Source organism: Rhagoletis pomonella, unplaced genomic scaffold, assembly GCF_013731165.1.
Source record: "Rhagoletis pomonella isolate Grant_MI unplaced genomic scaffold, Rhpom_1.0 Rhpom_scaffold_00008, whole genome shotgun sequence".
Classification (NCBI taxonomy): Eukaryota; Metazoa; Arthropoda; class Insecta; order Diptera; family Tephritidae; genus Rhagoletis; species Rhagoletis pomonella.
In genome coordinates this window covers 34,693,542-34,711,512 of record NW_023458562.1, presented here as the reverse complement: position 1 = coordinate 34,711,512, position 17,971 = coordinate 34,693,542, and the positions used below count along the sequence as shown (strand labels likewise).

The 17,971-nt window shown below is 34.1% G+C and overlaps 3 protein-coding genes across 13 annotated transcripts in view; 1 reads left to right on the top strand and 2 right to left on the bottom strand.

The window, feature by feature from the left end:
• The window catches only part of LOC118744692 (calpain-A), a 28,643-nt gene extending 22,736 nt beyond the window's left edge, over positions 1-5,907 (top strand). For 3 of the 4 annotated variants that reach the window (XM_036477897.1, XM_036477896.1, XM_036477895.1), the window contains exons 8-11: positions 1,792-1,942; positions 4,094-4,321; positions 4,524-4,853; positions 5,797-5,907. In XM_036477897.1, coding sequence (XP_036333790.1) covers positions 1,792-1,942; positions 4,094-4,321; positions 4,524-4,853; positions 5,797-5,882 — 795 coding nt within the window. In that variant the 3' untranslated portion in view covers positions 5,883-5,907. Of the gene's footprint in view, positions 1-1,791; positions 1,943-4,093; positions 4,322-4,523; positions 4,854-5,796 lie in introns of those variants that run through there. The other variant, XR_004993578.1, reaches the window with a different exon arrangement.
• A 2,016-nt stretch (positions 5,908-7,923) lies between these two features.
• Positions 7,924-11,579, bottom strand: LOC118744687 (TAR DNA-binding protein 43). 8 transcript variants are annotated; one of them, XM_036477884.1, is made up of 8 exons: positions 11,120-11,579; positions 9,982-10,233; positions 9,614-9,924; positions 9,344-9,548; positions 8,757-9,170; positions 8,470-8,666; positions 8,257-8,418; positions 7,924-8,193 (listed from the first exon to the last, which is right to left on the bottom strand). In XM_036477884.1, exons 2-8 carry the CDS (start codon positions 10,220-10,222, stop codon positions 8,098-8,100), a joined length of 1,626 nt encoding a protein of 541 aa, XP_036333777.1. In that variant the 5' UTR covers positions 10,223-10,233; positions 11,120-11,579; the 3' UTR covers positions 7,924-8,097. The 8 variants fall into 8 exon arrangements, with proteins under 8 accessions (XP_036333777.1, XP_036333773.1, XP_036333774.1 ...); XM_036477880.1 differs by having other exon boundaries at positions 8,470-9,170; positions 11,120-11,186; positions 11,278-11,578; XM_036477881.1 differs by having other exon boundaries at positions 8,470-9,170; positions 11,120-11,186; positions 11,424-11,578.
• A 3,186-nt stretch (positions 11,580-14,765) lies between these two features.
• LOC118744679 (serine/threonine-protein kinase MARK2) overlaps positions 14,766-17,971 on the bottom strand; it is a 40,926-nt gene continuing 37,720 nt past the window's right edge. The window contains exons 15-16 of the mRNA XM_036477857.1: positions 17,198-17,316; positions 14,766-17,089 (exon numbers count right to left, since the gene is read on the bottom strand). Of these exons, the coding sequence (XP_036333750.1) occupies positions 17,031-17,089; positions 17,198-17,316 (178 nt within the window). The 3' untranslated portion in view covers positions 14,766-17,030. The remainder of the gene's footprint in view (positions 17,090-17,197; positions 17,317-17,971) is intronic.

Below are 17,971 nucleotides of genomic sequence, written 5' to 3'. Positions count from 1 at the left end.
CATAAGTGCAAGTTTAGTGAACTGTTAACATGCACACGGTTATGTACTTATCTGTGGTATCAGGTAGTATAGCAATATTGAAAAAAAACACCGTTTGCAGTTTTGCAGAATTATTCAAAACTTCCGTGAAGTTTGGTACTCTACTGGCCTTAGGTTATTGTGTCAATTATTTGAAATAATTTGGTTTAGGGAACCTGACCTTCTGAAACCATTTGTATGAGCAGTAGACCTACACTGACAGAAAAACAAATTTCGAATTAAAAGAAACGTGCTAAATTAAACAAAAAACGCATATGAAAGAGCACCAACCCAACTCATAATAAATTTTAGTATACAAATTTTAGTAAATACTAAATATTTAGTATGGAAATATTCAATTCTTGCCTCAGTGAATCCATAACATATTTCTTAATATTACAACGCGTTTTTTCTCTCAGTGTAGAATATAACGCTTAACGTTATCCTGATATCGACCTGGACTCTTTCAGCACTAAACCTCAATTCATACTTCCTTTAAATTGAAAACATCGATAATCTCGAACTAGTTATGTATGTTGAGGTGTAAGCATTTTATAACGGAATTCTATAAAACCTTTTTCTATTATTAAATTAAGAGCTATTAGACCAGTCAATCTGGTATTTGAGGTCGAAATATTTCCGTAATGGATAAAACACATACCGCCTTGTTCGGTAGTGGTATATAAGGCAGTTCGAACATTTCACAAAATAGCAAAAAAAAAAAAATTCTTTCAAACTTTTGAACCGATTCCTAACGCGCGCATGGGATTTGTATTTCGCAGGCCTTTGTAATTTCTTCCTTTAGAAATCGACATTTCTTCCATCTCGATCCGATCAACGAAAAACGTCTGTGATTTTAGCAGCAATCAACCAATTGCAAATTATTTTTTATTAATTAAATATGTTTCCTTTCAAATTGAGAGATAGGTCATCTCGTTATTTTAATCAGCATAACTTTCCATAACGGATAGACCGTTAGGGAATTATTTCAGGGTTCGCCTAAAAATTGTGCCAGATTGTTGTATGCCATTAAAAGCGTCCTTACAGTTTTTTGTTACGTAGTATAGATACATATCGTCGTTTAAAGTACAAAACCGCGTATAGTCGTTCTGCAAAACCGCGTAACGGACATTGGCTGCCAAAAATTGGATTTGCTCACATAAGCTCTTGGTTCAATCCTTATCCATTCGAAATATGAGTGTTTTTACTCTCTAAAAAATAATTTATGCAACCTCACATCCGTGGTTTTGCATTTTGCTGGTACGCGGTTTTGCATTTTGTTGATACGCGGTTTACGCACTTAACACGACGATATAAGCCGTCATCGATTCGCCACTTCACTATGTTTGAGTACCGGTCGCTGAACGAAAAATTTTGCATGTGAAAGCAACAACAAAGTTAGCTAGCAGGGATGGACGACAGCGAGTTTGGTTGTACCACATTTGATCTGATTATGGCAACTTAACGTATCTTACGGCTCTCTCTTAAAAATTCTGTTAAATGGGTGTTGCTTATAATTGAACAGCCGAAACTTAACGTAACTTAATGCCACGTCGAAATCTGTTTCTTTTTGATTCTCTAAGTTCTACGTTCCGTTAAGTTAAGTTATGTGGCCATAATCAGGCTTATTGAGTTCGTTCATTTCGCCACTCGCTAACTGTTGGCGAATCGATGACGGCTATTTATACGTATGTATACATACATACATATTTATATTAATCGTATTTGTAAGTATCGTATTTCTAAAATATCTGTTTGTCCTATTTACTATAGGTGTTGCCAAACTTTCCAAATCCGATCGATCCGAAACCAATGGATACGCATAATGAAAGCCTCTTAAAACTGTTCAAAAGTATTGCCGGTCCAGACATGGAAGTAGATTGGATGGAACTGAAGCGAATACTAGATCATTCAATGAAGGATGGTAAGTACTAAAATTGGTGTACCAGTATTAATACAAAATATGTAAGAAAGAAAAAATAGAACGTTCGATGGCTGAATCCTTTGGCGCGCAAATATTTTTTTTAGTTCATTATATAATGAAAAAAGTTAGAGATCTCACGAAGTTTATATGGACATATGGGCATTTCCCAAAGAAGGTAAACCGAAAATGCAAATAAATGAATTCGAACGGCTCTATAACTTCAAATTTCATATTCAGATGGAAAAAAGGGTTTTGAAAACGCGAAACGGTGGAGAGAAGAACTAAAAAAAATTAAATAAAAATTTAAATTTAGTATGTGTTACTAGTAAAAATATTGTATGGGGAAAAATCTGTCACTTCCTTTACCAGATTTTAATTCAAAATTAAATCGTCAACGAATGGCTTCTGATTAAAAATGAATTGGTTGTAACAGTCCATAATTTGGCTTTATTTAAAGAATGTTTAGTAAAGGAAAACCTTACAGAATTCGCCGAGTTTTGCTTATTTTTTTACATGTACTCTGAAATCACTTCTGGGTACACGCCTTAGTCTAAAGTATTTTTGCAAGACAATTTCGAAACACTTTTTTTGCCGAACGTCAGGGTCGCCTCTTGTAATTTGTGCTTCATATCTTCGGCAATGATATATCGATGTTTTGTCTTGAGGGTTTGACATTTAACTCACATTTTAAGGCTTAATTCTTAAACTTTAAAATAAAATTCTTTACAACGAGTATTTTTTAATAGGTTTCCAAGGTACACAATGCCCAGAAAAAATTTAATAACCAATTTAATCCAAACGGGTGTGACGAGTACACAAACCAAATTAGCTACTACATATGTACATACTTACTTGTATCACAGTTTTTTGCTAATTACATCTTCTGCTTATGTTTTAAATAGTACATTGTATAGTTAAATAAATACTTTGAACATTTACGCCAAAGTTTTTTACCTCTATTGGAAATTATAGATTATATGTTCCAAATTCAACTGTTACGGGTGTGACAAGTTGAGCATGAATACACAAATGCGCATTATTAGATAATTAACTTTATTTCTAAAAAGATCAGATTTTACGAACACATAAAAGATTCTGCCACCTAAAGACGGGATAATCCTTGATCGGACTCTTCATCTCCATTGTATGTATGAGTCATTGTAAAGTACCTTATTTTTTAAATAATATGAGGCTGTTACCTGTCAAACCGTATGAGATACTGTTTTTGCCCTGACAAGTGAAGTACTGGTTTCTTTTTATCCGCGACAGCATAGCTTAAGTTTTCCCAACGCTCGTGCAACATATCTTCATGGTTAGTTTTATCATCGGTGATCACAAACAGATATATGACACATTTCAGATTAGCAGATAAGTAACGGTAGCAGTCCCTGGCCGAATTTGTTAAAATTTGTTAAACATTAAATTGTGGCGGGCGTGACCAACATAATCGGTTCCATTTTTTTCAAAAATGAAAGCATATAAATACTTAAAAGCAATTCGCACATATTCGCCTGCGTCATAGCGTTACTTTTGTCAGCTTTTTTTTACACTGTCCAAGATGTGTTTTCCTTCAATAAATAACCTTTTGTGTATTTTGGGACGGGCTTGACATTAAAATATGCTTTGCTTCAATATATAATAAAATATTTACTACTTGCACGAAAAACTTGAAAATTACACTGTTACAATGCTGACGAATTCTTCTCTCCATTGACCGTTTAAACAATGCAAAAAATACAATAAACTCAGTCTTCAAAGTTAAATAGATTTATTTACTCTGTCTTACTATAAATTATATAGTGAAATTCTTAAGGCTATTTTCGTTTCATTCGGTATCGATTACCGTGGAATGAAATGGTAATGAATGGAAATTGAAATGGCGCTTGGTTCGGTCAAAAAATAATAAATTCCAACCTTCAATCACGATTTTCGTCGAATATAACATACGACATTAATGTGTCCGGCTGGTAAAATTCAAAAAGAAAAAAATCGGTCCCTACTGTTGTTAAGATCTGGCCGGCTATTATAAGCTCTGGCGTGGGCATCGTCGGTTTAAAGAAATAATTCTAATATTTTATTAGGCTTATGTGAAAAATCTCTATAATAATTCTATGTAATTTCTTAAATATTTTCGTATTCTATTTTTTACAGATTTACCAAAGAGCACAAGTTATACGCCTTACAACTATAATTTACAAAATGCAGATGTTGGCGGTAGTGCGGTGCCAGAAGTCGACGGTGGTGGCCTAAATATATTAGCACTTATTTGCGGTCCATTTTGTAAAGGCACACCATTTGAAAGTATGTTTACAGATGGCAGTGAACAAAATCCAGCTAACATGAATCATGTCAAGCCCGGCAATGTAGGAATGCCACCAGGTAAGAAAGGCTTAAAAAAAAGTAGTCTGTACGAACAGATCTCCAGTGAAAAATATCCAGCAGCAACTTCTCAAACAGTAATTTGCAAGTTTAAGGAACTGCTGATTGGTATTTCGTTTACATACATATAAAAGCATAAAATAGGAAACATGAAAAGAATATTAACTAAAAGTTTGCTAAGTTTTTAAATCTAATTCCTTAGTTGTTCTGGAGGAAAATACTGGATTTTCCAAAGATGTCTGCCGTTCCATGGTTGCCATGATGGATGTTGATCAGTCGGGTAAATTAGGTTTTGAAGAATTCGAAGCCCTACTCACCGACATAGCAAAATGGAAAGCAGTATTTAAGCTCTATGACACCGAACAAACCGGACGCATTGATGGTTTCAAATTGCGCGATGCACTCAACTCTGCTGGCTACCACCTCAACAATCGCATACTCAATGCACTGGCACACCGTTATGGATCACGTGATGGAAAAATTTCGTTCGATGATTTTCTCATGTGTGCTGTCAAAATTAGAACTTATATTGGTGTGTATTCGTTGTTTTATTTTAATAGACCAGTCAATCTGGCACTTGTCTAAAAATAGTTTCATAACGGATAAATACTGTCGTTTTGATCGTATAATTATCCAGATTAAAAAATGAACATTTTTTTAATTATCTGTAAACTTTTTTTTGTATGATATTTATATGTTTAGGAAATAATGTTACTCATACGCCATGCATCTCCGCGTTTGATCAAACTTGATAAGAAAACAATAACAATCGATAACGCGAAAGTGATTAGTCGCAGCGTAGTACTTCCAACTGCCATATCAAAAGTGGTATTCGCAGCGTTGTGTTAATTGCCAATATTTTTTAAATGATTAAACAATAGAATAGAATAAAGAAATAGGACATTTCGTTATTTTAATCAGCATGACTTTCCGATCAAAACGGCATATCTTTTATCCGTTATTGAATTACTTCAGGGTAGATCTAAAACAGTTTGCAACATAAACTGGACCGTATCATCTTACAATCAAAAAAAAAAAAGTTCGCCGTACACCACTCAGTCTAAAGTGTTTTTGCAGGACAAATTGGAAACAAAAATTTTTCATGAACCCAAGAGTAAATTTTTAAATTTTTCGGTGACACCAAAAATAATTTTATTTTAAATAGTTATATTGGATATCTACTCAGCAAAAGTTTAATGATTTTGGCGCAGCTCAATTTACTGGCATTTGGGTGGTACGTTAGGGTGATAAGAACTGAGGTCTGGTGGGTAAGTACTAGAACGGGTTACTTGAGGTCAAAGAACTTTAGAACAAAAAAAAATGTAAAAAGGGGACCCCTACGTTCGATAAAAAAAATCCCGAAATTTCTTTGCAACAATACTTTACTCAGGGATGTGCGGCAAACTTTTTTCCGGTACGGTCTAATCTACACACAAATAAAATATACATATATACATATTTTTAATTTATTGCAGATATATTCAAAGAGCGCGACACCGAAAACAAAGATGTGGCTACATTCAGCATGGACGAATGGATTGAAAAAACTATATATTCATAAATTAATGACACTCATCAACTAAATTAAAAAAAAAATAAGTACCTATGCATATTCGAACAAAGTCATAGACGAATGGACAAAGAATCTCATTTTTCGAATTCTAGAACAAACATATAACATCGTGGGACAAAAACAATGTATTTCAAAACACACGAAAGAATCGATATACTCTCGAAGCAATGGGTCAAATATAGTAAAACTGCGTTTTTAGTTTTTTACTCTGACGCCAGGTTTTTTTTTCAAAGGACTCTGAAATTTTGAAGATACATATGATTAGTTAAAAATTGGTTGGTTATTAAACAATAATTAAAAAAAAAAAATATTGTAAATTTTCAAGGATATTTCAGGACAAAATGTGTAAAGGACATTTCCCATACCCATTCGTCCTTATGCACGAAAAATTTATTCTGTCATAATTCTAGAGATTTTTTTATTTTATTGATACATATGTTGTTACCCTACATTGCACTGAATTTTTTAAATCATTTTTTGAAATAATCATATTTGTTAAATTCCAAATTCCTTTTAAAAAAATTCTGACGTCAAAGAGAAAAACTAAGTACGCCGTTTTACTATAATTTACCCATATATATATATTATTTTTTTTTTGTGTAAAATTTACAGTCGCACGGTGTATTTTGATGCCGTTGATAACTTCTACGTATAACCTCACTTCAATTTCATGTCTATGCTATCTGTAAAACTATTCTCTTGTTTCTTTGATAATTTTTTCATATTATGCTCTAGAGTCTAGAAGAATATGCCGTCTAAAAGAACTAAAATCTGTATCTTAAAACTTGAATTTCTAAATGTTTAAAATTAACTATCTGCATTTAACTTAAACAAAATTATATAAGGAAAAAGTTGATATTAATTATATATATTTTTTAAATTAAAGTACTACTGTTTTTATTAGCCCAAATACGGCATAATCTATCCGCACAAACTTAATTTGTATAAAAACAACAGCTTTCACGTACTACATTTCTTAAGAATTTTCCTGGTGCATACATACATACATACATACATACGCCGAAACTTTTTATAAATTTTAATAAGCTGCACTTTTCTTGTACAAACATCGTAACGTCTAATTAACGGAACTAGTATTTTCATGATACGCAAATGTGGAATTTATACAGTAACTGCAAAACATTTATTACCTCAGCCAAAAAGGGGGAAAAAACATACTCTCCGTCATAAATACAAAAAAGCGTTGTTATTCTTAAAAGGCAGTAGATAAAAATATATGTAATTGTTTTCAAAACAGTAGTTAAACAAAGCAATTGTAATTTCTTTGCTGTATTTTTGTAATGCAATTTTTTATTTATAAATTATTGTTGCAATAAAATAAAATATATATAAATAAATATATTTAAAGAAATCGTCGGTGTTAATTCACTAGTTCCGAAAAATTTTACATCCCATTGCCGCGGTTTTTCGCGCGGAGCAGAGACCGCAACCACTGCGCTGGGACATGTTGCTGTCGCTTGAAGTCAACATGTGTCTAGCGGAATGGTTGTGATTTCTGCTATGAGACACAGGGTGCGGTCGAAGAAAATTAAATACGCGTGAACCTCAACGATTTCGAGTGAAATGCGAAAACGTACAGGACTTTTCGAACCACAGCCTTCCGTTTAAATATTTATACCTTCGATTCTACTAGGAATATTTTAGGAAAATGTTCAGCAATTCAAAGCAAAACGCTTGTAGAATAATACGAAATTTTTTTTTTAGTAACAATACACATCACGTAAAAACCCGGAACAGAAAATAAAACTAGGAAGCCAAATGCTCCTAAATCGGCAAGTTTTTTTTAGCTACCAGCATGAAAGTTTGTGGCAAGTTAGCTTAGTTTTTTTTTCTATTTCCAAAAATAGAAACAAACATAACTGCCCAAAAGGCAGGTACATACTTATTGTAAACCGTTTTTTCTCCAGCATGTTGAGTGCGTACGTGTATTTCCTAATTAATACCGTCATACTTCAGGAAATGCAACAAAGCTCGCTGAATATCTTTTTTTATAACAAAAAATGCGAAAGTTCTGCACTACAATATAGGTTAAAACTTTATTCAGATCAAGATACTGTTAAGCATAATTTTAACCATTTTACGATTACATATTTCTTTTAATGTTTAATGAAATACCGGTCAGAATTTAAACATCGCGTCAAAATATTCATACACACACGTCGCTCTACTAAGTTTTGTAAATTTAAATAAATTTCGGTTTACCATCAGCCGATCCTTGTGGTATCCCTCCAGAATTTTGACGAGACCAACCTTGGCTGCCTGTATTAGTACTGCCATTCTAGAAAGAGAAGAACATATTTTAGATGAGTTAAAATTGTGAACTTTTTAGTTGTTTTAGGACCTGTTGTGTGTCATTACAGGATCCTGAACCCATGCCGGGATTTCCATTAGAACTAGAACTATTTGAATTGTTGGTTTTGACTCCGGCATTTAAACTTCCACCATTTCCGGAGCTACTTGCTTGGGCCATCCAAGACAAAAAATTTCCTCCCTGATTTGATACCTTATTTTTATTTAAATTGTGAATTTCACAATCAGTGTTCTCAATGTTTACCTGTTGATCTTGCGACTGGCTCTGCAACTGGTTGCCCAATAAACTCCATTGATTCAAAGCAGCCGCCACAATAGCAGGATTCATTGGCAACGAGTTCAAATTGAGACCCACCCCCAACGGGTTGTTAATGTTTTGACCTTGATTTGGTTGATTAGGCCCTTGAGGATTTATGCCTAGTGCTTGTAAATTGGGCATATCTAGATGCCCGCGATTTGTTTGATTATTCCAACCCATATTGCCACTGCCACTATGCTGAGGACCCATTGAACGACTATTCATATAATTACCTCCATTACCACGATTATAAGGAGTGTTGGATCCATCTTGCCGGTTACCAGAATTGCCAATCAATCCGCTACTGCCACCCAGACTGCCTCCGCTGTTGAATTCATTGTTATTACCGCCGTAACTGTTACCATTCATGCCATAAGAGCCGCTGCCAGAACCACCACCGCCCATTGGACCGTCACCCAACATATTGGTGGAGCTGCTAGAACGTTGGTGGCCATTACGACCAGAAGTTGTGCTACTGCCGCCGCCGCCACCACCACTGCCGCTAGCGCTAATGCCTTGGTGATGCAGCATATGAAGACCGCTGCCAATGCTGCTTTGCGAATTGTAGGCGTAATTCTGTTGGTTATGACCAGAATTTCGATTTTGCTCCGATTTGGGTGCTGCATTTGAAACATGAACCGATACACCTGTAAGCATAATAAATATTGATTGTGGAAACATGCTACATAAATAATGCTACCGTTTTCAAACAATTAATATTAAAAATTTAAAGATTGCAATGATAGTTTGATGTTATACTCTTTTTCTTTATTTTCTCTACATGTATTTATTAGACTTTGTTAAAATTTTTAACACTTACCTTTTATGATGTGATCTTCCCCACACAAAGATTGCGCAACTTCAGGATCCAAAAACGTTACGAAACTAAATGCACGGAAAGGTTTTGGTATAAAAACATCGGTTACTTCCCCAAACTTCGAAAAATAATCTCTTAAGTCGTCAGCGGATAGATCCTCGGTACATCTACCAACGAAGACTTTACATGGCACTTGATGCATCATACCCTATTTAAAAAAAAAAAAACCCGTTACATTTTAAAGTTTAGTAATACATAAAACAACGGACTTACTTTTGAGTTCGGTACTTTTACCTCACACCAACGTCCATCAATCAAATGCCTGGATGAAAGTACACGCATTTGAGCTTCATACGAACCAAATCGTACAAAACCAAAACCTTTCGACTGACCAGATTTCATATCCTTTTTGACTTGTGCCATTAACACCTCTCCATAGCTTTCAAAATATTCGCGTAAACTATCCTCTGTAGTTTTCCAGGGTAAGCCCAGAACTATAAGATCGGTGCAACGTAAACGAGTTTCAATACGTTTAGTTTTAGCGGTGGAGTTTTCCAAATTGTCATCACTCTTCCGTTTGTTTTCTGTAACGGTATTATTACTAAATATAAATTTGTATTTCTCAAAAAATCATAAATAACCTTTGGGAAAAACACAGAAAAATACGCTTGAGCCCCAACCATCTTCAGAAGATGGAGGGTACAAACGTCCTTCATTCGAGCGTACACCACGCACCGCCTTCGTGTCTTCATTACGATATTTTAAACCGCATGAGCCAGGAAATTGAGCTTGCAAAGTGGAAAGAAGTAGTGTTCCATCCTCCTCAGCTGGAAGCTCTATGGGCTCTTCACCCTCTTCTTCTGCTACTTGTACAAAATCCATAATTCGTTTTGCTGTTGCAAAAAGGAACAAAATGTATTGTTACTAATATAGTTGTTTTAGTGTCTAACACAGATGCAAGCTGGTGAAGATGTAGATAAGTAAAGAACATTGAAAATGATTCGTTTCCCAGATTAAGAGATTAATTTACTCATCTTTCAAATTTTACATTTTACATTTGAAATAAAAAACTTTGTTCCAAATGTTATAACAAATAAAATTTCAATTAAAAATCTAGATCAGATGCTTGTACCTTTTTAGGTAGATAGGTACATAGATTTTTTATCGGGATTCTTACAAATTAAAACTAAAGAAGGCAAACATTTCTTGCATACATATACTTAACAATTGATCACAAGGCTCCAATTGTTCTGAAAAAGGTAAGAAATTCAAAATCATGAACATATTGATCGATCACAACGTGTGGCCTTTGGAGCAATTCAGGAATAAAGAACTCAGAATCTCGAAACGAGTAGTTAAGTAATTTTCCAGACTAGATATGTCACAATCCGAAGCGAAATTCAGGTTATATTTAAATAATATTTAATAAAAGAACTAAAATTTTATATGCAATTTCTTAATAAACAGGTGTAAAGCTTACATAAATTGCAATATCGACTAATCAATAATTTACAGATGAATTTCTTACAATAATCCTAGCAAAGAATTACTTTATATGGGCTGTGTGAGCTAGTGGAATAGAACCAAAATTAGCCATTATTGAAAAGAGAGGAAAGCAAAATTTATAAATTTTATATACATATGTATAAGCACTAATGCAATAAATTTAAATGCCAGTCAACCCATTAGAATCAATCTTATACGATGTATGCATATACATATAAAATATGTATTATATTTTTTACTGTACACACAATACACACAATCATATTTTGTCACCTTCTCTCTTAACGCTTTCGCACGCTGCTTGTTCGTTCGTTCGCTCGCTCGCTCTCAAAATTCACACCTAATATTTTGAAATAAGCAACTTTTAACTTATATTGAAAGTTATAAAAACTGTGTGCTGTTGTAATTAGTATATTTTTTAAGCAATGTACATCTAGAACTACGCCAGTGTTCCACTTTTCTCTTCCTTTCAAAACGCTCTTTTCACGCTATGCACACGTTTCACTCGTCACCGTTCATAGCTTCATTCACGTCGACACAATTCACAAAATGAGCAAAATTAAAAATATATATTTACAATTTCCCAAAATGTGAACGTAAAGCACTCATTTTCCACTTTTTTCTATTATTAACTCCTAATCTTATAACGAAATTTTATTAACTTATGACCGCCCTTGCGAGAATAACCGGTGTTAATCTGGTGCATGGAATATTTGAAGAACCCTGCCGATTGAATAATTTAGAGTATGGTGCTGCCAGGTTGTTCGAAATTTTGCAATCAATTTAAGAACCCTGCCCTTAACACTCATTCAAATGCAGTGTCATTTATTATTGTATGGAAAGCGAAATGTGTACATATTTTATGTACGAAATTTAGAAGGGAATATAATTATCGTGTGATTCAAGGTAATCACGTAAAATAGCGACGCTTGCTTCAGATGTATTATATAAAAAAGGATCCATAGCTTCATTACTACACACAAAAAGCAATATAACAACGTGTTCACACCGTAGTTATTTAGGCCGAGTTTTCAGTGGCAGTTTAAACTTCAGATTACGCAACCTCAGTTTAAGGGCCGGTTTCTCTATCTCCGGTTAACACTAATCCCCCGGTAAACATCGTTACCGACCTTATCGACTCCCTGTTATATGCATGGAGTTAGAACGTCGATAACAATGTTTAACCGGGGAGTTAGTGTTAACCAGAGATGGAGAAACCGGCCCTTAATTGAACAGCTGGCTAATCTTACACTGTAAAACTGGCCCTTATTCTATATGTATATGGTATGTTCGTTGAGTGCACTAGGGTAGGAAAAACGTTTGTTGAGGGCTTTTCTTGCACTAAGAGGACTTTTTTTTAAAAGGGAATGTGCAGAAAACGCAGAGTGAAACGTCGTCGTGTAAGAGCCCATATAACCCTGGGTGGAAAGTCATGCGTGTCGAGCTCGTAGGCAAGAAGTGTAGGGAAGTCAGCAAGATAGGCAAGCACGCATGGTAAGCTAAATCCATGCTTGGCGGCGTTTCATGGCGATAGATTTATTTCTATCGCCCTGCTGGGCGATGACAGCTGTGCGTGCCAAAGGTGGCCGTATTTGTTTTTTGCTTTCAAAGTTTTAAAAGAAAACAACCTAAACACGATTTTTTTTTTGTTGTTTGAAAAATATAGTTGTGGATTCGTTAAATCTGGCTTGAAACAAATTATTTATAATAATCTTTCTTTGTTTTACATTTATATTTGTTATCATTTCCTCATTTCTAAATATGGTTTAATTTTTTCTAAATATGGTCACCCAAATTATAAAGGCGACCAAATGGGATCAGCTGTTTTCGCTACCGCTCTAATTCTGTTTACGTAGGCGAAATAGCTGGGCGAACGGTGAACGACAGCATCGCCCAATTCGGCGAAGTTTGCCGTTCGCCGGTATTGTATTTCAAGCATTAGGGCCAAAATCACTGTGCGTGCGTGAAAATATTTAGTTAACTCATCAACCGTTTTCATGCGCTGGAAAATCTCGCTTGCGTGACGACGCATGCGACATCCCGCACGTGTAGACCGCACAATGTACGAAATATGCTTTTTATCGCATACCAAGCGGTTTGCGAGTTCTCGCATGCTTTCAACTATCATTTTTGTTGTTAGACAGGTATTTTCTCGTTTCGCAGAATTCTACGGAAAATACAAATTCAGCCTGCAAAGCTCAAACATTCTTTTTTGGCGACATTTTACAAATGAAAAAAGTATGCTGTGAAATGCTCAGCCGACAAAACTCTATCTCGCTTGTGAGAGAAAAAAGCGAGATCATTGTGGAAGAATGCACACAATGAGCGAGATTTTCAAGCATGTGAACACGGCCGGTACTATTCGCGACTTGCGTTTTGGTACGCACGCTATCGAATATCTTTTTTTTTTTGCGTCACCTACCCGATATTGGCTTGAGTGCGTTTGCATTTGACTTAATTGAGTACAACGTCAAATCAAAATTTCACGCAGAACGAAAATTGGAAATTGAGTTAGCTTCATACGCATGCCGTCCAATTTCGGATGTGCTTGAGACAGTAAATTGGCGGCGTGCGTGAATATTAGGCTAGCCTGTTAGTCCATTGATCAGCCATATTGCGGGAGTCGTGTCGAATACAAAGCGTTTTTCGAAAGTCGAATCGTATCGAAAAGTTCATGTCATTGCCTAAATTTTCGACTCGACTAGTGAATTAAAACGGCGCTTTTCATAAAAACCATCTGCCATTCGGAGGAGGGGTGTATAACAGTAGACTTTTCAATTTGCGAGACATCAAGATGCGACACCACCAATTAGAATACACACTTAACTAAAATGTAAGCTCCAGTTTATTTTTTTCTATATATATTTTTTTTGCTTGTATAATACCAGGCATAAAGAATTAATTACAAAAACTTTCTATTTTCATTCGAAAAACTACTACCAGGATTTACGCTTACCTATTATAAATTCGACTATGACTTACCCTTTCATTTAATCTGCATCCATTTTGCTTTTTAGAAGCGTTCATTTGCAAGTTTGACTGGATTTTTGCTGGATAACTTTTTAATAGTAACTGTTTGCCAGTAGAAAAACAGCTGATGGCATGACACTTAATGCAATTTACATCAACAAAGGAATTGCTTGTGGTGATTTTACAGTTGCAACTGACAAAATAAACTTATTTAAATATATAATAAGATGGGAAGTACTATTTTTCTTAGAAAATTGCGTCAGAAAACAAGAAATGAATCAACTGTTCATATCACCTGGTTTTGCGTTTCCGTACTTTCTTGCATATTTCTCTTATTGGGAGTAAATATCGGCTTACTCTCCGAAATTTGGTAGCAATCGCATATACATACATAAGTAAAAATCCCGTGTATTTTGTTATTGCTTTTTGGTACATCAGGATGTCAAAACGAAAGAAAATAGGAGATAATTTTCGCCATTTCGTTTCGTTGGCATCCTAAAGTTACACCATTTCGTCTTGGATGACATTCTGCTGTACTAGTGTAGAGACAAAAATATCAAATCAGCTGTTCTAGTAACACCACCTTGTATAGATGCGCCTTGCAAGCTGTTATTCTATATCACGATGTAGCGAAGGTGGCGCATTCCGCAAACCTCTACTTCGGTTTTGCCGATTTTGACAGTTTTAAACGCCTAAATAACTTTAAATGCACTAAAATTTACAAACACTTTCACTAAAACCACCGTTTTTCACATTTTCCTATTAATGCTCATCATAAATCATATACTTTTAATTTAAAGCAATTAACGTTTCCTATCTAACAGTTTCTTTTATTCTCCCATTTGGCTATGCTAGCCGACGTCAGGCTGGCGATTCGATTGTATTGTGGCCACTAGACTCAAAAAGTTTACATTTCTATGCAGCCCTTTTTGTAACACATTGAAATCAGTTTTAACTGTTTATCAATTTTATTTATTTTTATTTTTTAATGTACGTATTTCCTCGTGTATGTGGAATACAAGATTATAAAGTGATAGGCTAAATGATTACTTTTTCCCAAATTTGATGTGCTGTTTGAAAGTGTAAATGGTAGTTTGTCTAATTAATTTTTTGATTATTATATTTTCTTCCCTTCGGCATTAAAACAGTACAAAAGTTTGCAATTTCAACAAATAATGCAAAAATTTAAAGATTAAATCTAGACAAACTGACACCAGAGCCTTAGCCAATAAGCTTTGTTGGCACTTTCACTCATATATTTTTTTTTTATTGAATTATACACGTTGTAGTTAAAATTATATGTATATGGATACAAGTGCATTAAATACAACAAAAAAGTTATTATAGTAAAAATAAAAACAAAATTATAGTAAATATAAATTGTTGCCGTATTATAAAATAAATATTTGCAATTTATCCGATCGCTCGCAGGTAATTGGTAATAAAGAATTCTAAATTAAAATTAAAAAAAATACACATATGTATAGTTGCATGATCACAATCCAAAGTAAAGTCGATTTTAAGGTAGTTACAACTTTTTTGAATTTGCCGCATATAGCACATACATATATGATAAAATAGTTGATACTAGCTTAAAAGCCGACTCCATTTTGATTATGCTGGGCTTATGTTTTCAATCGTACTTTTTTTATTAAATGATTAACTTTTAAAGATATTATTTTTTATTCGTATGCATATTAAAAAGCTATTAGATTTACATGCGTAAAGAAATGATTGCCATTTTTTATTACAAACTTAAAACGAACCTTTTTGCTGAAGCTGAATAAAGTTTGCGAAAACATACATACATTCATATACAGGTAGAAACAACAAAACCAATATGTACCTCTAACTTTTTTCAACTTTGGCGTGAAAGGGTGGTTTCGATGGGATATTTCTTGCAGAAAACGAAATGACAAACTTTCGAAGAACATCAATTAACTTGAATTAATGAAATTTTAAGTTTAGTACACAGTTTAACGGAAAAAATTTTGTGTTCGATTTTCTATAAGTTCTCATATTCGAATTCTACGCACGAAGATTCCCTTAAAATCATCTCCCAAGAAAGTTGTCTGAGTTAGCGTATATCCTTTGGAATACACAAAAGCAGTACTGCACAATATTTTTTGTTAGTTTGTGATTTTTTTTTTCCAACATAAAATCGAGAAATCTACATGCTTGTATTGTATGTCTGTATGTGTAATGTGTAATGTGGGTATGCATAATAACAATTATTGAACATGAAAACGGCGTATATAAAAACAGGGGTAGATTATTATTGGGGCTATTTCCATACATATATGTAAATACATGATGCTCCTCTTTTAGAGATTGCAAGAAGTATTAAAGACGCATTTTTGAAGCATATGTATGATTTTCAATAAACAATTTAAAGCGTTGTTGTACGCAGTAGTGAGCTTATCATGCTGCCCTCTTTAGCTATATCTGCTTTCAATGTCGTGTCAGTAGCAGTTGGCGTAGTCTCGACATCCCAGTCTGACGAATCCTTCTTCGTAAGTGTTTCCTTAGTTTTTTCATTACTATTATTCGCAAGTTTTTTTGTTGCAAACAGTTTACGTGCTATTACGCTATTAGTGCTTTTCAATTTTTCAACTACCAATGTTTTTTTCGTCGAATTGTTGCTTTTTGCAATAGATTTTAATGTTTTTGTAGTAGACGCTGCTGGTGAACGCAATAATTCTTGTACATTGTCATTAGTAACCAAATTAAGCGAGATCGGATTTTTCAACATTTCTGTAGAGCATTTGCCCATTACTGAATCAGTAACAATTTCTGTCATAATTGAATTTTTGTCATTGTCCGTTATGATTGTTGTCTTCGAAGGAGACAATTTCGACTTTGTATTCTTTAAGTTTATATCTAATGGGTCTAAAGCCGGACAGCAGCACTGTGAATTCGAAGTAGTTGGTGGAGATGGTGGTAACAACACAGGCTTCTTGTGGCCAGCGAAATTATTGATTTTTTTGTGGCGAAAAATATTATTTGTACAATTTTGGTTGCACTCGGTTTGTTTCTTATTTTTTGTAATAGATTCATTTATGATATTGGAGGCGATGGACAAGTTAAATGTTTTGATATTTGTTGGGTGAGCGAATGTTGATGTTGTTGTGGTGTGTGATTGATGACAGCGTGTTGTGGCGACAGTGGTAGTATCAGAAGCAAAGACAGCAGCGCCGGTATTTGTTTGGTGGAGTCACAGTCGTAAGTCAAATGCTATGCGTGATGCAATATTTTTAAATCCTATGCTGGTGCCTGCAACCGAGAAGAGAAAACAAAACAAAAACAAAAAAAAAAAACCAAAGTTTTAGCACGCGAAATTTAAATTTTTATTTATTTTTTTTTCTTTTTTTTCAACTTTACCTGAAATTCGCTTGAATCGTACACCATTGAGTGATAATCGAGGCAATTTACATACTTCAATTTCCCATTGCACCAATGAATCGGTATTCGGATCACCATGTACACACCAGAGCACGAACCTCGAGTAGACAAAAGCAAGAGAAAAAAAAGGAAATATTAAAAATTACCTTGTAGGAATCAAGGTGTATTTTTAATTACCATGTGAAAAACTAAAGCTATATTAAGAGCAAATTTACCAATAATCTTCAAAGTACATATCTTCAAATAATCTTCAAAGAAAATAAAACGCGAAATGAATCAAGTGGTAGAATTACTGTCGGACTGTATACTGTGAAGTGAATTAATGTAATATTATATTGATTAAGTACATATTACAAAAGGAGTAATAAAAAAAAAATTAATATTTTAATTCGTCTACGTAAATATGTCGTTTGAATCAAAAAGGTATAAGTTATTTGATCATTTCAAAAAATAAAAAATAAAAATTAACATTTAAATTCATTTACGTATGAGTAGTCCACTTGCAAAGTGCGCTATGTAAAATTTTTGGTGGATTACGTAGCAGTATTTAAAGTAGTTTCATGTCCACTAACAACACAGTGCAAAATCCTTTTATTTTCTGAAAAAATTAGCATCAAATGTTAACTTTTCTTCCAAAAGTCGCTATCATACTTACTTATAAACTTTCAAAAGTATACATCCTCTGATGAACTTAGAAAACTGCTTTAGGTCGTATAGACTATTAATGTTATCTTAAGTCATGTTATGTTATGT

Coding starts and splice junctions, on each gene's coding strand:
- LOC118744687 (XM_036477879.1), bottom strand. CDS start 10,222: ATGGATTTTGTACAAGTAGCAGAAGAAGAGGGTGAAGAGCCCATAGAG. Junction 9,171..9,343: donor GGAAGATCACATCATAAAAG/GTAAGTGTTAAA, acceptor TTATGCTTACAG/GTGTATCGGTTCATGTTTCA. Junction 8,419..8,469: donor GCCAGTCGCAAGATCAACAG/GTAAACATTGAG, acceptor AATAAAAATAAG/GTATCAAATCAGGGAGGAAA.